Source organism: Leptodactylus fuscus, chromosome 7, assembly GCF_031893055.1.
Source record: "Leptodactylus fuscus isolate aLepFus1 chromosome 7, aLepFus1.hap2, whole genome shotgun sequence".
NCBI classification, from domain to species: Eukaryota; Metazoa; Chordata; class Amphibia; order Anura; family Leptodactylidae; genus Leptodactylus; species Leptodactylus fuscus.
Window position 1 is genome coordinate 60,085,844 of NC_134271.1, and position 21,901 is coordinate 60,107,744.

The window sequence follows — 21,901 nt, forward strand, 5'->3', positions numbered from 1 at the left end:
ACGTGAACGAAGGAGAGCAACGTGAGCCGGACCGGGGATAGTTCGGTGAGAGGCAGTGTGAGTGATGTGTGCGGCGTCTACCGGCTAGACCTGTGTGACTGCGTATAGTTATAGGATATAGTGGCCAGACAGGCTTCAGGTGTCTTAGAACTACAACTCCCAGCGTTTCCAAACAGGCATTGGAAATCGTGTGAGAGTGGTGTGTGCTGTAACCCCCAGCCCCCTGCATGGCACAGTGTATACAGGATAATATATAGTTAGACACTGTCTCTAACTCATCGCTGTAGTGGCATTGCCCCCCTGGAAGCTGTGATCATTGTAGCCTGGTATCTAGAAACTGCTGGGGAAGGGGGAGAAGGTAATGAACTTGTCCTGAGGAGGCCAAACCTACTATGTGACCATTAGATCTCCCCTGGACATACCTCAAGTGGCTATCATAGCAGTCTTCTCCAACCAGTAGTCTTCATACTGTCACATTGCATGCTGGGAGTTGTAGTTTCACAACAGATGGGGGACACTACAGATGGTTTATTAATATAAGATAAAATGAATGGATTTACCAATAGAATCTCATTTTCTGCTTTGAAAAATATCTGATCGAGTTCTGTAGGCAATGCCTGTCTCTTAGCATATGTTCACACAGGGCAGATTTGTTGCAGAAATGTTCTGTTCAATTGAATGAGGTTTGCAGGCATCGAAAACTCTTTCACAAATGTGGAACAGATTTTTGTATTTGTAAATGTCAGCAATAAATATACTGTGTGTGAATAGACCTATAGTGCTCTTGTTCAGGTAATTTGCTGTGATTTAGTTTTCTGGACTTATTACAGTACTTCTACTATTACTTATTTAATTGCCCTGATACATCTTTGATAAATTCTGCCTCTCTTATTTTGTAGTTCAGATATGGGGGAATTTAAAGTGCACCGTGTTCAGTTCTTTGACTATGTCCCCTCCGGCGTATGCGGTATGTCATACTCCGAACAGACGCAGAGGCTTGCTGTGGCCCGTAACGATGGATCAATAGAGGTTTACAACTTTACTGCCAACTATTACCAGGAAAAGGTATAAATATCAATGCATATGAGAGTCATCTCTATCCTGTGGCTGTCCCATATAGGAGCACACTTAATATGTGTGTTTTTTATTCTTTATTTTTCTGTGCAGATCATTCCTGGTGATGATAGGAGGTCCACAGAATCCATATGCTGGGCAGCTGGTGACCGCCTCTTCTCTGCTGGTTTAAATGGAGAGATCATTGAGTATGACCTTAACAAACTCTGTGTTAAATATTCCTTGGATGCATATGGAGGACCTATCTGGAGCATTGTGGCCAATCCCAGTGGCACCCAACTTGCTGTATGTACCACATGCCTACCATTAATATTATCTGATATGGAAGCGTGATTTCTTTTTACCTGCTACATGTCTTGATCTTGCAGGTTTGCTGTGAGGATGGCTTAATCAAGCTGTTCAATGTAACGCCTGAGAAGATAGTCTTTGAGAAGTCCTTGGACCGCCAGAAAGGTGATTGGCAGTCTCTTTATGTGATGTAGTGGACTTCTTTTGACTGATCTCAATGGCCGAGCATCATTTGTTCTGCTTCATCTACCTCTACAGGTCGTATGCTGTGTCTCGCTTGGCACCCATCAGGATCTCATATTGTCACTGGTACTGTCAACTTCCTTAAAGTGTTCAGTGTTTCATCAGGTGAATAAGAGGATATTGTTTTGGCATTTGGGATGGGGTGTTTGTCTACATTGAAGGTATTTAATGACTGTCCAATGTGGCAGAAGATAGGTTATATACTAGGTTACTGAACTGGAATATAGTTTCATAAAATGCTTGTGGTTTCAGTGGGGATACAATAGGAGGAATGTATTAAGCCTGCGGATCCTTACACCAGTTTTGACTCCCGGTCAGGCACATAACCTGCCAGAATTGCTAAGAGGTTCTGGTCGCAGATCTACTCCAGCCAGCAACTGGTGTAAATTTGTGATATAACTCATGACAACTTTTTATGTGAGTTATAGTATATCTGGTGGACCAAGGCATCCTCGCTAAGCTTCACCCATTGTTTGTTTTTTTTTTTGTTTTTTTTTTAAAAGTGGCAACCAGAGCATAGAGTCTGATATTTGCTAAAAAAAGATCCAGGTTGAGGCTCATTTTTGTCCACTTTCTGCCTTAGTAAATTTGGGCAAATATGTTGCTTTGAACCTAATATTGTTTCTTAGAAAGGTAGTGGGTGTAAATTATTTGAGTATTGTGCGGTTCGAAAGCATTCAGCCAATAGGTCCCAACCCAAATTCAATAGTTAACTTTGAATTTAAATAGAAATAGCTCCCCTGTATCAAAGAAAAGTCGGTTTGACCAAATCGGCACAATAAAAAATTTGATAAGTGAAGGGATAGCTTTAATATCCCAAAAGCTCGCAATATGTCATCCTTTTTTAAGTTAGCCATTAATAAAGGTATAAACTACTGAGGACTTCTCTCAAATTTTTTTTTATTTCATATCCACTGGCTATCACGGTACAAAGATATTTTTCCTATCACAACTTTCTTAGTATGTGTGTTTTCTTTGTTTGGGAATCATTAGAGAGACTCCTGTTCCATACAAAGTTGTGGGGAAGTCTATAAATTCTAAAGGTAGTATAAGAATATGACCACATGGTGCGGTTATGATGCGGCTTAGAAGCAGCCAAAAACTGAGCACCCATGCCCTCCACTACTTATTTCATTACTTAATTCTATTAGAGGCCTGTGGTCGCTGACCTGGCCACACTGTGATGCCACTTTGTGGTCATGTCTACAGATGAGCGAGTACTATTCAAAACGGCAGTTTCGAAGAGTACACTCCCATAGAAATGAATGGACGCAGCTGGCATGCAGACAGGGCCGGCGTCGGGCCGCTTAACCCCCTGCCGGCTCCATTCATTCCTATGGATGCGTGCTATTCGAAACTGACGTTTCAAATAGTACTCGCTCATCTCTAGTCATGTCCTTAAAGTGCAACTCTAGTTTTAACAGACTTGGTAGGAGGCAACGAAGTGGGAAACTCGCCTGTTTCTAGATGAAGGGGCATCTACTTTTAAAATATTGTAAATTGACAAGATTGAAGTACAATTAATATGTATGATCAGCCATTTGGTCTGAGATCTCTTACCTAAAAGTCATCCAAAGTATGTGGCTCTTTAGAGCTCTGGAGCCATATCATTCTAGCAATTGATAAAGGCGTTAAAGAAACACTCCAGGCTTTGCTGATTCACTGTGTAATATCCGGTAAAGGATGGCATAGGAATTTAAAAATCACCAAGAATGAAATCCCATAATCTGTCCCTCAGGCCTTTAGTTGGTATAACAGGTGAATCTGTTTTACCAAGAACGTTCCTTTAACTCTTGCACACTAAGGTGCAGACTTGTCTTTCTTTTATAATGCTAACATATGGAAGGACTTGATGTCTGAATGTTCTGATAACATTACTGAACTATCGTATTTTGCCGTAGAAAACCAAACTGTAATAGGCTTTTAGATCTAATGGAAGGTTTTCACCTTTGACATTTCATTTGCTCTCGGTCTGACATCTTTATGCTCTTCTTTCATGTAAGGTCATCTTCTTCACACAATGAAAATGGATCTCCGACTGGCACCTGGAAAAAGGCGGGAGTGCATTGTGTGGGATGTGGCTGTCCTGTCCTCTGGAGAAATTCTCAGTGTGGATTCTTTAGGAAAACTTTCTGTCTGGGATATAGAGAATGGAACACTTATTCGTACTTACACCGTGGCCAGCTGTGACATCCTGTGCCTTGCAGTGTCCCAGGTGATATTCTTGCATATTTGACAAATGTTGTGTAGACTGCTTAAGTACTGAATGAAAATGAAAACTTGTGGTACTCATTTGTTATGGCAGGCTGAGGATAGCCTGGTGGTGGGCACAGCGGAGGGGGTCATCTTCCAGTTCCAGCATTTGGCTGCTCAGGCAGGAAAATCCGAGAAACAGTGGGTCTGCACAAAGCCATTTCGATATCACACTCATGATGTTAGAGCCGTGGCACACAGCAGCAGCGCCCTCATCTCTGGTGGTATGTTACCCCGTTCAGGTTAGTTAAGATGTCTTATTGCTCTGTCTCATTTCTAAAGGTTTTTCTTGTCTTAACAGGTGTTGATGGTCGAATTGCCTGCCGTCCTTTAATGGAAAAGGTGCACACAAAATCTTATGAAGCTGCACTCAGAAAAATCTTATTTCCACACGTAAGTCTCTTTATGAGTTGATGTGTGATATCACTGCTATTCTGTAACAAAAAAAAATATTCTAAACCAGGCCATGGCAGCGTGCTATTTTCAAGTTATGTAGAACAGTTACTTCTGGTGCAAGACTCAGAAACTTACAAACATGAACCTTGTCATAGATGTATGACACTGCTGATACCTGTAGCTCAAAAGAGACTTGTGGTGTTCTGATTTTACTGTCTCTAGCTCGATTGCCATTGGATATCATTAAGGTTAATATAAATACCGTATTTTTCGGACTATAAGACGAAAAAATACGGAGGAAAATGAGGGTGCGTCTTATAGTCTGAATGTGGGTTTGCAGCATGGCCGCGCTACTGCCACCGCTGGTTTTCTTCAGCGGCAGTAGCGCGGCAATCTGCAGGCCCCGGCAGCTAAGACAGTCCCCGGCATCTGCTGTAATAGACCGGCGGATGCCGGGGAGTGTCTTAGCTGCCGGGGCCTACAGATTGCCGCGCTACTGCCACCGCTGGTTTTCTTCAGCGGCAGGAGCGTGACTATACTGCAGGCCCCGGCCATGCTGCAAATCCACTCCTCCTCCACAGGTCCCGGCAGTCAGTTAGCCCCCCCCCCACCGGCCCCATACCTTTAGTGATGCAGGCCGGCTCCTGCACGGCGAGGCCGCAGGAGCCGACCTGTTCCGATGACAGCCGGGAGCCTAATGAAGGCTCCGAGGCTTGTCATAGATATATATTACTATCGCGGCTGGTTTATGACCCTCCGCGATAGTAATGTATAGAATCAAATGATTGCAGGTTCAAGCCCCCTAGGCGGGGGATATTAAAATAGTAAAAAAAAAAAAAAAACACAAAAAAAAATAAAAAATAAAATAAATAAAAGTTCACCCCCTTTCCCTAGAATACATATAAAAGTATAACATTACTGTGAAACATACACATTAGGTATCCCTGTGTCTGAAAATGCCCGGTCTACTAATATTTTTATGTACAGTGAACGTCAAAATCAAAAGGTTAATATAAATACCGGGTTTTTCTCTCTGTTTTGCCTCTGAATTAAATAAAAGGTGATCTAAGCAATAAACATTTCCCAAAATGGTATAACTAAAAAGTACACCTGGCCCCACAAAAAAAAACGCCCTATACATCCCCGTACAGCTGCAGGGTCACCTGTCAATGTGGCCTTGCAGCTGTTCCAAAACTACAACTCCCATATATTAAATATTTTACCATTTTTTGCCTGAAAATTTTTTTTCCCTATTTTTCTCCTCTAAAACCTGGGTGCGTCTTATAGTCCGAAAAATACGGTAATTTCTCCTTGCAGTAAATATCTGTCTCTTTCTTTAGCGCCATCTTGTATCTTGCGCCCAAGCCCCTCGACTGCTTCTCTTCCAGTTCCCTGAACATCTAGAGTTGTGGCGACTAGGACAGACCAATGAATCAGGTTTGTGTGATCGCTATAGATTAGATATATTATTTACAAATATTAAAGAGGATATTGTGTACAAATACATCAGAAAGCATCCTGTTATCTTTACTTTAAGATAAGAATTTGCACATGGTGGATTTTTAGAAGTAAAAAGTGCAGCACATTACGGTATACTGGATTTTGCAGATTTTTATAGATGGGAAATGTAAGCTGTGGGGAATTACATCAGGGGCAGCAGGAGCCAAGTTGGTGGGCAATCCATATGTACATCCATTAAAAGAAGAATACACAAGTGATATACAGGTCTCCGCTTCATTTTCAATACTGGCACAATAGTTGGTGAAGTATTTTAAAGTGTGAATGGAGCCGTGGATCCTAAGAAGGTATATGCTGCCTTCTGTTACAATCAGTTCTGCTTTGTCTTTTACTGATAGGAGCATCACAGATGCCTTGTTTTACATTAGCTCTGTTTTGTTACATATATCTATGTGTATAACCACAAGCATAAATAGTAGTCTGTGGACTGAGGGTTGATTTTCAATATCACAAGGGCAGTAGGGAAAGAAATAAAAGCACCAGTTAAAGAATAGCTATTATGTTCCTGTTGCACGTAATTTAGAACACAGGAATTCTGGAGCACTTCACAATAGTCATAGATCTTTAAAGACCTTCAGGCTAAAAGCAGATTTGGTAAAATAAGTTATCTCATCTGAATATGTATTTTAAATGCATATATTGTGTTGTAGGGATTGATGGTGATCTTCTTAATGTGAGCCAGGAAGAAGAACTTCTTTTGCAGCTAAAAAGAAAGGTGAGCAATGCCACTAGGTGGCAGCATTTACTTTGTGTGTAAAGAAGACCTTTGATCACCATCTCCAACTCCATTTCTTTGCATGTTTTAGTAATGGCTGATTCTGGCACAATTGGATTTTTTTTTCTTTACCTTAATCAGTGGAAGAGCCAACAGTCTTGCATACATGTAAAAATATTTGTGTGTATGGAGTCAAGTACTCTGCTTGAGTCGTGCAAGGGTCAGACATTGAGATAGTCAAGACCTATAGGTACCTGGTGTGCTCCTCAATAATAAGCTGGACTGGGATGATCACCTGTATACACTGCACAGAAAGGGTCACAGCAGGCTCTCCCTGCTCAGGGGGCCGAGGGCCTTTGGAGTCCAGAGGCCACTTCTTAGGGTCTTTTTGAACTCTATGGTTGCTTCAGCCATCTTTTTCTGTGTGGCCTGCTGGGGGAGCAGTATATCAATCAGGAACAGAAATAGACTTGACAGGCTGATCAGAAGGAGCGCTATCGCAAGTCCTTCCTTCCAAGCACAGTCAAGCTATATAATCTACATCAGACCAAGCGAACAAAGAGAGCTAAATGATCCTGGTCTTCTTTATTTCTTTTTCTTCCTTAGCTGCTATTGATTCCTAGTATTTTTCTTGGATTATGTGTGTCTCCTTCTGTAATATATTACTTGTTATATCATGTATCACGATGCTGCTGTATTACTATGCTGCTGTAACACTGAAATTTCCCCATATTGGGACTATTAAAGGATTATCTTATCTTATCTTGAGGCTAGGGTGACACAAGCTGGGTAGGGTCTGCAGTGCGATGTCTCCAGGTACCCAGTTATAGCAAAACTAACTGTAATTGTCGGTTTTTCAGTGTGGCTTTTAGCCATTATTCCTGGCTGGCCGACCCAGTTTTCAGCCTTTGCATTGCAATGGTGGTGAAAGCCACTGCTGAACATGAAACAATAATTGACATGCTACATATTCAAAACCTGTATCAGAAGACACTTTGCAATGCAGTCTTTTTTTTCTGCAGTGTGTGATTGTCTTTTTTTGTTTGTTTTCTTTTTTGGGTGGGGGTGGGGGGTCAACTGCACTGCTACTGTACTTCACAGCCAATGTTTTCCTGGCCTAAAGGTGGATGTCATTGTTCTCTTATGTTTAGCATTGTTTAGAATAATTAATCCTCTGATTTTCTGTCTCTTTTCAGGGATCTGAGTGTATTCGATGCAGTGCCATTTCCCACTGTGGGTCATGGGTTTCTTATGCCACATCTTCTCGCCTGTTTCTTCATAGGCTGGATTATGATAACAATAATATAAGTATTAAACGGGTGAGTTACAGTTGCAGTGAGTTTGTCAATTCTGGGACATGGATGCACATGTACAAATTTTTATCTGTTTAGATAACTACATAGATATATTTTATATTTGCTTAGTTGTGATATGTCCTAATACTGTTCAGAATTCATTCTTGCTAGCCGTTGTATGTAGGATCTCTTACAATATATTCTTACTCAGGTTCCCAAAGTGCCTCGGTTTCAGACTGCTGCTCTTCAGCTTCTCTTCTCTCCTGACTCCAAACTACTCTTCGTGGGATCAGAGGGTGGACGTGTTCATGTTCTGGATCTGTCAGAGGGTGCTTGCCAGCACAGTCATACGCTAGAACCCCCATCAGGTACTAAGAAATTTTGTAGGGACAGGAAAAAAAACAGATTAATTTAAGTTTTGGGATAATTATAAATGCTGAGCTTAGCATTGTGCACAACTGGTGCATTTGCCATACTTAGCCAATGTGGGTAGAGGTCTGCGATGGGTAGCTGTTCAGGCATTATTCCTGAAAGTTTGGTGTATGGGATGGTTCTGTTGGGTTGTAACTTAGATGATGCTGTGGTGATAATGGTGAGTTGACTCTGGAAATTGAGGTACATCATCGAAGTTATTGTTGAGATTCGAAATGTAGGTTTTGTGTTACCATTAATAGCCTAGCCCAGAATTGGATTTATTCTGTTTGTCAAGCTGACTTTAAGGGACTTGCCTGGAATAATACATTTATGATCATCTGACGGACCAGCACTAGATGGTATACCATACCATTCCATGCCAATTGTGCATCCATGCAGTTGAGTCTTGTGCTGCAGGCCCCTTGTTCTGCTAACGGGGGAAGATTGGGTGGTGGGCTGTTGGATCCTTACTAGTTATAATTATTAGAGATGAGCGAGTACTATTCGAAACGACTGTTTCGAATAGCACGCACCCATAGGAATGAATGGATGCAGCCGTTTGGCCGTCAGCAAAGTCTGCGTGCCGGCCGCTTCCATTCATTCCTATGGGTGCATGCTATTCGAAAGGGCTGTTTCGAATAGTATTCGCTCATCTCTAATAATTATCTCATTTATCATGTTAACTAGACAATCAATGTGTAAAAAAATTCTTTTAACATCTTTATACACCAGAGGCTGAGTTAGTTGTTACACCTTGATGTACTATTACATCGAGATGATGGCACCTCCATTACCACTATGTCCACACAGTCACCAACAGGAGATCACAACACTCCTGCAGATGAGAAAACCACACACATTCTAGCAGATAACCCTGTTTAATACCCATATTCAAGCCTGGTCATGGAGTTGTACTAAAGGAGCAACATCAAATCTACACACTAACCTAACCCTACATATATGGAATACCTGCAAGTACTGCAACATGTAAAAGAAGAAACAAAATTAAAGTAAGGTTGGTTTTTTGGTTTTTTTATTTTATTTTATTTTTACTTGTCTTCTCCAAATTTTATTAATTAATAAAAATATAAATACCTAACCTACATGTACACCAAAACAGTACTTAAGTGTATACACTTCACCTTTAAAAAAAAAACCAAGACCCCATATTGCTTTATTGATGAAAAAAATAAAATAAAAGTTCTTTGTTCTGAAAAATCAAAAATATTGTGTGAGCCCTAAGGCCAAAATGGCTCTGTTCTGCTGAGGTTAGATACAGAGGCGGCGCTATCTGAAGATTTAGTACAAAATGCCTATCGAAAGATTCTAACCAGACCATATTTCTCTTCGCAGGTTCTTCTCTCCATGTGCATCTTCTAGCTGCAAGCTCAGATGGTTCCCTACTAGCAGTGGCCTCTGCCGACTGTCAGATTGACATCTATAATGTGAAGGAACGAAAGGTGAGAAGAATCACTATTATTAATGTGATGTAAAGGGTTTTCCAGGGCTTACAATACTTATCCTTATCAATAGCTGATTATGGGGGTCCAACACCTGCTGCCGCTAGGGCGATTGCCCCTTCCCACAAACCAACCACTTCCACTATACAGGCCAGTGACGTCATGTTCATCATGGGGTCTTTTTTTTTTTTTTTCAAGTGAATGGGGACTGAGCTGCAATACCAACGCTGTTATACAATGTACAGGACTGTGTTTAGTGAAGAGGCTGCAGGGGGGGTCTCTAGGAGCTACTATTTGGAGCTACCATTTGATATTAGATTCATGAAAGTACTCCTCTCACATACTGCCCATTGTTTTCCCCTCTCTTACAGTGAGGTCACCATGACCCCATTACTTCCCCAGTGCTATCAGCAGCAGTTTCTGTAGCTTTCAAGACCTGTGGTGTTGTCACAGTCTGAGGTTCTGGTATATAATATAAGCTCTGCAGTGTTTTGTAGAAAGACGTGAGTGCAGATATTAGACATGGGTGACAACTAGAGATGAGCGAACAGTGTTCTATCGAACTCATGTTCGATCGGATATTAGGCTGTTCGGCATGTTCGAATAGAATCGAACACCGCGTGGTAAAGTGCGCCATTACTCGATTCCCCTCCCACCTTCCCTGGCGCCTTTTTTGCTCCAATAACAGCGCAGGGTAGGTGGGACAGGAACTACGACACCGGTGACGTTGAAAAAAGTAGGCAAAACCCATTGGCTGCCGAAAACATGTGACCTCTAATTTAAAAGAACAGCGACGCCCAGCTTCGCGTCATTCTGAGCTTGCAATTCACCGGGGACGGAGGTTTCCGTCCAGTTAGCTAGGGTTTAGATTCTGGGTAGGCAGGGACAGGCTAGGATAGGAAGGAGAAGACAACCAACAGCTCTTGTAAGAGCTAAATTCCAGGGAGAAGCTTGTCAGTGTAACGTGGCACTGACGGGCTCAATCGCCGCAACCCAGCTTTCCCAGGATCCTGAATGGAATACACTGACAGTGTACTACTACTATTTGGAGCTACCATTTGATATTAGATTCATGAAAGTACTCCTCTCACATACTGCCCATTGTTTTCCCCTCTCTTACAGTGAGGTCACCATGACCCCATTACTTCCCCAGTGCTATCAGCAGCAGTTTCTGTAGCTTTCAAGACCTGTGGTGTTGTCACAGTCTGAGGTTCTGGTATATAATATAAGCTCTGCAGTGTTTTGTAGAAAGACGTGAGTGCAGATATTAGACATGGGTGACAACTAGAGATGAGCGAACAGTGTTCTATCGAACTCATGTTCGATCGGATATTAGGCTGTTCGGCATGTTCGAATAGAATCGAACACCGCGTGGTAAAGTGCGCCATTACTCGATTCCCCTCCCACCTTCCCTGGCGCCTTTTTTGCTCCAATAACAGCGCAGGGTAGGTGGGACAGGAACTACGACACCGGTGACGTTGAAAAAAGTAGGCAAAACCCATTGGCTGCCGAAAACATGTGACCTCTAATTTAAAAGAACAGCGACGCCCAGCTTCGCGTCATTCTGAGCTTGCAATTCACCGGGGACGGAGGTTTCCGTCCAGTTAGCTAGGGTTTAGATTCTGGGTAGGCAGGGACAGGCTAGGATAGGAAGGAGAAGACAACCAACAGCTCTCGTAAGAGCTAAATTCCAGAGAGAAGCTTGTCAGTGTAACGTGGCACTGACGGGCTCAATCGCCGCAACCCAGCTTTCCCAGGATCCTGAATGGAATACACTGACAGTGTACTACTACTATTTGGAGCTACCATTTGATATTAGATTCATGAAAGTACTCCTCTCACATACTGCCCATTGTTTTCCCCTCTCTTACAGTGAGGTCACCATGACCCCATTACTTCCCCAGTGCTATCAGCAGCAGTTTCTGTAGCTTTCAAGACCTGTGGTGTTGTCACAGTCTGAGGTTCTGGTATATAATATAAGCTCTGCAGTGTTTTGTAGAAAGACGTGAGTGCAGATATTAGACATGGGTGACAACTAGAGATGAGCGAACAGTGTTCTATCGAACTCATGTTCGATCGGATATTAGGCTGTTCGGCATGTTCGAATAGAATCGAACACCGCGTGGTAAAGTGCGCCATTACTCGATTCCCCTCCCACCTTCCCTGGCGCCTTTTTTGCTCCAATAACAGCGCAGGGTAGGTGGGACAGGAACTACGACACCGGTGACGTTGAAAAAAGTAGGCAAAACCCATTGGCTGCCGAAAACATGTGACCTCTAATTTAAAAGAACAGCGACGCCCAGCTTCGCGTCATTCTGAGCTTGCAATTCACCGGGGACGGAGGTTTCCGTCCAGTTAGCTAGGGTTTAGATTCTGGGTAGGCAGGGACAGGCTAGGATAGGAAGGAGAAGACAACCAACAGCTCTTGTAAGAGCTAAATTCCAGGGAGAAGCTTGTCAGTGTAACGTGGCACTGAAATACACTGCAAGTCCCCAGAAATACACTGCAAGTCCCCTAGCAATAGAATTGGGGCTATATACACCCACTATTTTTGCTACTGCCATATAGTGCCATTGTCTCACTGGGAATTCAAAGAATATATTGGGGTTACAAATACCCTCATTTCTTGCTACTGGTATATAGTGCCAGTTTCTGACTGGTAATTCAAAGAATATATTGGGGTTATAAATACCCTCATTTCTTGCTACTGCCATATATTGCCAGTTTCTGACTGGTAATTCAAAGAATATATTGGGGTTACGTGCACCCACAATTTTTGCTACTGGTATATAGTGCCATTGTCTGACTGGGAATTCAAAGAATATATTGGGGTTACGTGCACCCACAATTTTTGCTACTGGTATATAGTGCCATTGTCTGACTGGGAATTCAAAGAATATATTGGGGTTACAAATACCCTCATTTCTTGCTACTGGTATATAGTGCCAGTTTCTGACTGGTAATTCAAAGAATATATTGGGGTTACGTGCACCCACAATTTTTGCTACTGGTATATAGTGCCATTGTCTGACTGGGAATTCAAAGAATATAATGGGGTTACAAATACCCTCATTTCTTGCTACTGCCATATAGTGCCAGTTTCTGACTGGTAATTCAAAGAATATATTGGGGTTACGTGCACCCACAATTTTTGCTACTGGTATATAGTGCCATTGTCTGACTGGGAATTCAAAGAATATATTGGGGTTACAAATACCCTCATTTCTTGCTACTGCCATATAGTGCCAGTTTCTGACTGGTAATTCAAAGAATATATTGGGGTTACGTGCACCCACAATTTTTGCTACTGGTATATAGTGCCATTGTCTGACTGGGAATTCAAAGAATATATTGGGGTTACAAATACACTCATTTCTTGCTACTGGTATATAGTGCCAGTTTCTGACTGGTAATTTAAAGAATATATTGGGGTTATAAGTACCCTCATTTCTTGCTACTGCCATATAGTGCCAGTTTCTGACTGGTAATTCAAAGAATATATTGGGGTTACGTGCACCCACAATTTTTGCTACTGGTATATAGTGCCATTGTCTGACTGGGAATTCAAAGAATATATTGGAGTTACAAATACCCTCATTTCTTGCTACTGCCATATAGTGCCAGTTTCTGACTGGTAATTCAAAGAATATATTGGGGTTACGTGCACCCACAATTTTTGCTACTGGTATATAGTGCCATTGTCTGACTGGGAATTCAAAGAATATATTGGGGTTACAAATACCCTCATTTCTTGCTACTGCCATATAGTGCCAGTTTCTGACTGGTAATTCAAAGAATATATTGGGGTTACGTGCACCCACAATTTTTGCTACTGGTATATAGTGCCATTGTCTGACTGGGAATTCAAAGAATATATTGGGGTTACAAATACCCTCATTTCTTGCTACTGCCATATAGTGCCAGTTTCTGACTGGTAATTCAAAGAATATATTGGGGTTACGTGCACCCACAATTTTTGCTACTGGTATATAGTGCCAGTTTCTAACTGGGAATTCAAAATGCGCAAGGCTCCCGGAAAGGGACGTGGACGAGGCCGTGGGCGAGGTCGGGGGAATGGTTCTGGGGAGCAAGGTAGCAGTGAAGCCACAGGGCGTCCCGTGCCTACTCCTGTGGGGCAGCAAGCATTGCGCCACTCCACAGTGCCAGGGTTGCTTGCCACATTAACTAAACTGCAGGGTACAAACCTTAGTAGGCCCGAGAACCAGGAACAGGTCTTGCAATGGCTGTCAGAGAACGCTTACAGCACATTGTCCAGCAGCCAGTCAGACTCTGCCTCCTCTCCTCCTATTACCCAACAGTCTTGTCCTCCTTCCTCCCAAAATTCCCAAGCTTCACAGAACAATAACCCCAACTGTCCCTGCTCCCCAGAGCTGTTCTCCGCTCCTTTCATTGTCCCTCAACCTGCCCCTCCACGTCACGATTCCACGAACCTAACAGAGGAGCATCTGTGTCCAGATGCTCAAACACTAGAGTCTCCTCCATCTCAGTTCGATTTGGTGGTGGATGACCAGCAACCCACCCTCATCGACGATGATGTGACGCAGTTGCCGTCAGGGCATCCAGTTGACCGGCGCATTGTGCGGGAGGAGGAGATGAGACAGGAGTTGGAAGAGGAAGTGGTGGATGATGAGGACACTGACCCGACCTGGACAGGGGGGATGTCAAGCGGGGAAAGTAGTGTGGATGTTGAGGCAGGTGCAGCACCAAAAAGGGTAGCTAGAGGCAGAGGCAGAGGTCAGCAGCTTAGGCGAAGCCAGGCCACACCCGGAATCTCCCAAGATGTTCCAGTTCGTACCCAGCCCCGAAAAACTCCCACCTCGAGGGCACGTTTCTCGAAGGTGTGGAGTTTTTTCAAGGAATGCGCCGAGGACAGATATAGTGTTGTCTGCACAATTTGCCTCTCGAAATTGATTAGGGGCTCTGAGAAGAGCAACCTGTCCACCACTTCAATGCGCCGTCATTTGGAATCCAAGCACTGGAATCAGTGGCAGGCAGCAACGGCAGGACAAAGGCCGCCTGCCGTTCACGCCACTGCCACTGCCTCTGCCACTGCCACTGCTGACTGTGCTGGCGATGCACTCCAGAGGACGAGCCAGGACACCACTTCATCTGCCTCCGCCACTTTGTTGACTTCTTCCTCATCCTCCCCTGTTCCTGTCTTATCTCCTTCTCCTGCACCATCAAAGGCACCATCAGGCGCTTCTTTACAACAACCCACCATCTCTCAGACATTGGAGCGGCGGCAGAAATACACCGCTAACCACCCACACGCGCAAGCCTTGAACGCCAACATCGCTAAACTGCTGGCCCAGGAGATGTTGGCGTTCCGGCTTGTTGAAACTCCCGCCTTCCTGGACCTGATGGCAACTGCGGCACCTCGCTATGCCGTCCCTAGCCATCACTACTTCTCCCGGTGTGCCGTCCCCGCCTTGCACCAGCACGTGTCACTCAACATCAGGCGGGCCCTTAGTTCCGCGCTTTGCACAAAGGTCCACTTGACCACCGACGCGTGGACAAGTGCATGCGGACAGGGACGCTACATTTCACTGACGGCACACTGGGTGAATGTAGTTGAGGCTGGGACTGCTTCCCAAACTGGCCCGGTGTACCTCGTCTCCCCGCCTAACATTCCTGGCAGGGACACGAGAAGAACACCCCCCTCCTCCTCCTCCTCTACCGCCACCGCCACCGCCTCCTCCTCCGCTGTTAGATTGACCCCAGCTACGAGTTGGAAACGTTGCAGCACTGGCGTTGGTAGACGTCAGCAGGCTGTGCTGAAGCTGATCAGCTTGGGGGACAGACAGCACACTGCCTCCGGGGTGAGGGATGCCCTCCTCGATGAGACGGCAATATGGTTTGAGCCGCTGCACCTGGGCCCAGGCATGGTCGTTTGTGATAACGGCCGGAACCTGGTAGCAGCTCTGGAGCTTGCCGGACTCCAACATGTTCCATGCCTGGCCCACGTCTTCAACCTAGTGGTGCAATGTTTCCTAAAGAGCTACGCCAATGTTCCAGAGCTACTGGTGAAAGTGCGGCGCATGTGCGCCCACTTTCGCAAGTCAACAGTAGCCGCTGCTAGCTTAAAATCTCTCCAGCAACGCCTGCATGTGCCACAACACCGGCTTTTGTGCGACGTCCCCACACGCTGGAACTCAACGTTTCAGATGTTGAATAGAGTGGTTGAGCAGCAGAGACCTTTGATGGAATACCAGCTACAAAACCCTAGGGTGCCACAAAGTCAGCTGCCTCAGTTTCACATCCATGAGTGGCCATGGATGAGAGACCTTTGTGACATCCTACGGGTCTTTGAGGAGTCCACAAGGAGGGTGAGCTCTGAGGATGCGATGGTGAGCCTTACAATCCCGCTCTTGTGTGTTCTGAGAGAATCCCTGATTGACATCAGGGATAACTCAGATCACACAGAGGAGTCAGGGATAGCATCCGATCCGTCACAGCTGGAGAGTAGGTCCACACATCTGTCCGCTTCATCGCGTTTAATGGAGGAGGAAGAAGAGTTGTCCGATGATGTGATGGTGATACAGGAGGCTTCCGGGCAACTTCGAATCGTCCCATTGTTGCAGCGCGGATGGGTAGACATGGAGGATGAGGAGGAAATGGAGATTGAACTTTCCGGTGGGGCCAGAGGAGTCATGCCAACTAACACTGTGGCAGACATGGCTGAGTTCATGTTGGGGTGCTTTACAACCGACAAGCGTATTGTCAAAATCATGGAGGACAACCAGTACTGGATCTTTGCTATCCTTGACCCCCGGTATAAAAACAACATCTCGTCTTTTATTCCGGTAGAGGGGAGGGCCAATCGCATCAATGCTTGCCACAGGCAATTGGTGCAGAATATGATGGAGATGTTTCCAGCATGTGACGTTGGCGGCAGGGAGGGCAGTTCCTCCAGTAGGCGACCAAGTTCTCACCGGTCCACACAAACGAGGGGCACACTGTCTAAGGTCTGGGACACCTTGATGGCACCCCCTCGCCAAAGTGCCGCCACGGAGGGTCCTAGTGTCACCAGGCGTGAGAAGTATAGGCGCATGTTGCGGGAATACCTTTCCGACCACAGCCCTGTTCTCTCCGACCCCTCTGCGCCCTACACGTATTGGGTGTCGAAGTTGGACCTGTGGCTTGAACTTGCCCTATATGCCTTGGAGGTGCTGTCCTGTCCTGCCGCCAGCGTCCTATCTGAGAGGGTGTTCAGTGCAGCCGGTGGCATCATCACTGACAAGCGCACCCGTCTGTCAGCTGAGAGTGCCGACCGGCTCACTTTGATAAAAATGAACCACCACTGGATAGAGCCTTCATTTTTGTGCCCACCTGTGTAAAGCACCCCAACATTGAAACTCCATGTCTGTACTCAACCTCTCCAATTCCTCCGCATCCTCATACTCATCCACCATAAGCGTTGCACAATTCTGCTAATACTAGGCTCCCTCCACCCTGCTTTCCCACAACTCTGCTGGTTAGAGGCTCCCTCCACCCTGCTTTCCCACAACTCTGCTGGTTAGAGGCTCCCTCCACCCTGCTTTCCCACAACTCTGCTGGTTAGAGGCTCCCTCCACCCTGCTTTCCCACAACTCTGCTGGTTAGAGGCTCCCTCCACCCTGATTTCCACCAACTCTGCTGGTTAGAGGCTCCCTCCACCCTGATTTCCCCCAACTCTGCTGGTTAGAGGCTCCCTCCACTCTGCTTTCCCACAACTCTGCTGGTTAGAGGCTCCCTCCACCCTGCTTTCCCACAACTCTGCTGGTTAGAGGCTCCCTCCACCCTGATTTCCACCAACTCTGCTGGTTAGAGGCTCCCTCCACCCTGATTTCCCCCAACTCTGCTGGTTAGAGGCTCCCTCCACCCTGCTTTCCCACAACTCTGCTGGTTAGAGGCTCCCTCCACCATGAATTTGCCCAAACTGGGTTTTTTAGAGGCTCCCTCCACCATGAATTTCCCAAAACTTGGCTGTTTAGAGGCTCCCTCCACCATGAATTTCCCAAAACTTGGCTGTTTAGAGGCTCCCTCCACCATTAATTGGTCCAAACTGGGCTGGTTAGCGGCTCCCTCCACCATGAATTGGTCCAAACTGGGTTTTTTAGAGGCTCCCTCCACCATGAATTTCCCAAAACTTGGCTGTTTAGAGGCTCCCTCCACCATTAATTGGTCCAAACTGGGCTGGTTAGAGGCTCCCTCCACCATGAATTTGCCCAAACTGGGCTGTTTAGAGGCTCCCTCCATCATGAATTGGTCCAAACTGGGTTTTTTAGAGGCTCCCTCCACCATTAATTGGTCCAAACTGGGCTGGTTAGAGGCTCCCTCCACCATGAATTTGCCCAAACTGGGTTTTTTAGAGGCTCCCTCCACCATGAATTTCCCAAAACTTGGCTGTTTAGAGGCTCCCTCCACCATTAATTGGTCCAAACTGGGCTGTTTAGAGGCTCCCTCCACCATGAATTTGCCCAAACTGGGCTGTTTAGAGGCTCCCTCCACCATGAATTGGTCCAAACTGGGTTTTTTAGAGGCTCCCTCCACCATGAATTTGCCCAAACTGGGCTGTTTAGAGGCTCCCTCCACCATGAATTGGTCCAAACTGGGTTTTTTAGAGGCTCTAGAGGCTCCCTCCACCATGAATTGGTCCAAACTGGGGTTTTTAGAGGCTCCCTCCACCATGAATTTGCCCAAACTGGGGTTTTTAGAGGCTCCCTCCACCATGAATTTCCCAAAACTTGGCTGTTTAGAGGCTCCCTCCACCATTAATTGGTCCAAACTGGGTTTTTTAGAGGCTCCCTCCACCATGAATTGGTCCAAACTGGGGTGTTTAGAGGCTCCCTCCACCATGAATTTGCCCAAACTCTGCTGGTTAGAGGCTCCCTCCACCATGATTTTCAAAACAAATGTTGGTGCCAACCTCAACTTACTACAAGGGCCAAATTCACTGCTGGTGACAAGCTCTCCTCACTGCAAGTGCCAAATACACATGTTTCAAGGTGTTTTCCTACTGTCAGAGAGGTGGTATTGAGTGTGTAAAGTGTGTAGTTGTTAGGCTGTGATGTTGGGGTAATAGAGGGTCTTTGGTGTGTTAGATGCCCCCAGACATGCTTCCCTTGCTGTCCCAGTGTCATTCCAGAGGTGTTGGCATCATTTCCTGGGGTGTCATAGTGGACTTGATGACCCTCCAGACACGGATTTGGGTTTCCCCCTTAACGAGTATCTGTTCCCCATAGACTATAATGGGGTTCGAAACCCGTTCGAACACACGAACATTGAGCGGCTGTTCGAATCGAATTTCGAACCTCGAACATTTTAGTGTTCGCTCATCTCTAGTGACAACATCAACCATAACAGACTTTGAATCTACTTTGATGACAATGTTGGAGAGTCACTTTAAGGAACGTGATACTAGAACTGCATATTTTATCTTAACCTCTTGTCGTCTTTCCTCCAGTATGAATGTTCGGTACCTCAGTACAGTTCTCCTCCTACTGCCATCAGTATGCATCCATCCACTAATAACCTAGTCATCGCTTACGCTGATCAGCAGGTATGTTTTACTTTGTAGTGAGACATGTTCTTTGGTGTGGTTATAGAGTACAATTCTTATATTGTCTTTCTCCCTCTCTAGGTCCTGGAGTTTAGCATTGCTGAGAAACAGTACACAGACTGGAGCCGAAAAGTCTTGCAGCACGGTCTCCATCGTGATTGGCTTGAACGTGATACACCCATCACTGGCATCACGTTTAACCCTCTGAGGCCTGAACACATTCTTATGCATGACAACTATATGTTTTGTGTCTTGGATAAGTCCCTGGTAAGCAGCAGAACTTCTTGAGGTTCATAACATAATCTCAACCTACACCAATCTGCAATACTTAGGGGTTTTTTGGTTTTTTTTTTTTTTTATTCTCAGCTTGTCTTTTATTTAAGGTGGTTTCAAAGTAATGTTTTTCCCAACAGAAAATTAAAATAAAATAAAAAAATGTGTACTCACCTCTCCATTTAGTTGTGGATCCAGTGGAGAGGCTCCATTAGGGTCTCCCTGACTCTCTGCCTGCATATAACCACAAATTGGCTGCATCACTTTAGTAGTAATACTCCTTTCAAGTGGCTGATGCGTTCATGTATGAGCAGTTGATCAACAACACCAAGTTTATCAACAAAAATCAAATGGAGACTCTTCTGCATCTCCAGAGGAACATTGAAGTGAATATGCATATATGTATTTTTTTTTTTTTAAATTATTACGTGATTACATTACATATTTCTAGATAGGCTGTTGGTGGAGGTTTCATCCCAAATGTGCCCCAGAGATTTTGTTTTAGTTTACATTTTTATATCCTGAAATCTATCTCCCTAGCCTCTACCAGATGATAAAACTCCACTGGTCAACCAGAAGTCACTGAAGCAGCTTTCAGAGAATACAAGGAGAAGTCATGCTCATGCCTTTAAAATCACCAGAAAGTTTCAGGTAGGACTTGATATTAAGAAGCGGCCATACACAGTAGACTAAAGTTGATGGAAATCGACATCTGTTTGTTTCAACCTATAATAATGTTGTTGTTTTTTGTTTTGTTTTTTTATTCTATTAATTCTGACGGATTCCATGTAGCCATTGCTTTTCATGGACTTGTTGGATGATGGCGAGTTGGTCCTGGTGGAGAGACCGCTTATTGACATACTGACTCAACTGCCTCCGCCAATGAAACAGAAGAAGTTTGCAACATAAAGCTTCTCCCACTAGACTCTCTATATTGATTTATCTTTTATATAATCATATTGTTCTATTGTAATGGAGAAGGCCTGGCTTGTTTGTGTCACCAGCATCACGCCTGAGTTGGAACTGGAAATAAATGGACTGATACAGCACCTCACAGTATACCAGGATTGGGCCCAGCGTGATCAACTTGACATGAGGTTGAATTTTTTTAGAAACTGAATATTTCAGCTTCTTGCCCATTTTAAATATCTATTATAAAAAGTGACCTTTCTATGGCTGCTGAATTATTTTCTTTGATAAGGAATATTCTGTCCATGGGTAAAACTTTTATGCAAAATACTCAGTACCTCGGTGGTGAAAACCACACTGTCTTTGACTCATCTTTACAAGATACATAACAGCACAACTAGGTGTAAATAAACCATTCACTGCTAAGGATGTACAGTATGTAATACAGCATGACTTTAAGGACTTTCCATCATTTGGTTATAATAGCTTACCATCATAATAAAGACTAGAATCTTACTTTCACATGATACTAGGTGCATGGTGTAATACTCAGGATACAGCGATCATTGGAGCAGTGTGAAAAGATTTATTCTTAGTTCTTTGTAGGGGAAGCTGCAGGTAAAATCTGGTGACCAGAAGGAAGGTAGAGGAACTTTTTTTTTTAATGTTTCACCCTTTTTTTCCAATCAGACATGATAATGCCATCTGTGATTATAGCTAGAGATGAGCGAGTACTATTCGAAACGGCTGTTTTGAATAGCACGCACCCATAGGAATGAATGGAAGTGGCCGACACGCAGACTTTGTCGGCAGCTGGCCGCTTAACCCCCTGCGTGCCGGCTGCGTCCATTCATTCCTATGGGTGTGTGCTATTTGAACCGGGAGTTTCAAATATTACTCGCTCATCTCTAACTATAGCATTTTAGGAGGCTCTGCAGTTACTGAGAAGTGGATAAGTTCTGGCAATTGTGTAAAAATGTGTTCATGTAGACATTGACATAAATGGCATGACTTTAAAGTGTACCTCCATTTATAAAACATAATTTCATAAATGAATAGTACAGGTGAATACAATACAAGAAACTTAGTAATATATATTGTTAGAGGAAGCCTGTCATCAGACCCCAGTATATCAACCCAGTCCACATATCAATAGGCTAGTATCACCTGCATCACTTCCTCTATTGCTGAGAGAGCGCCGATTTTGGCAATATGCAGATGAGTGTATTGCTGTTGCTTCAGACAGGTGAAGGGCAACTCCTTGTAGCTCCAGAAAGCTCATTTGCATATTGAGAAAATGGTATCTCTACAACAGAAGCAATGATTCACAATGGGAATCCTAACCTATCTAGGTTGATATGATGGGTTCTTATGACAAACGCCATTTAAAGAATAATATTTTCTTCTTCACTTATCAGGCTGTTTTCTTTTTCAGTCAGAATCTTAGCTATACTAGCACCTGTGTCAGTATCCAGTTACACACACAAGTCTATGGAGAGGA

The 21,901-nt window shown here is 44.4% G+C and overlaps 1 protein-coding gene across 1 annotated transcript; it reads left to right on the forward strand.

Moving 5' to 3' along the window:
* Positions 1 to 4: 4 nt before the first annotated feature.
* UTP4 (UTP4 small subunit processome component) lies at positions 5 to 20,859 on the forward strand. The gene is made up of 17 exons (XM_075281977.1): positions 5 to 45; positions 900 to 1,065; positions 1,168 to 1,359; positions 1,443 to 1,527; positions 1,621 to 1,710; positions 3,609 to 3,820; positions 3,911 to 4,082; positions 4,160 to 4,251; positions 5,595 to 5,691; positions 6,423 to 6,487; positions 7,684 to 7,806; positions 7,994 to 8,150; positions 9,550 to 9,656; positions 19,123 to 19,218; positions 19,300 to 19,485; positions 20,032 to 20,142; positions 20,284 to 20,859. The coding sequence occupies exons 2-17, from the start codon at positions 907 to 909 to the stop codon at positions 20,398 to 20,400; spliced, it is 2,061 nt and encodes a 686-aa protein (XP_075138078.1). The 5' UTR covers positions 5 to 45; positions 900 to 906; the 3' UTR covers positions 20,401 to 20,859.
* The last annotated feature ends 1,042 nt before the right edge of the window (positions 20,860 to 21,901 follow it).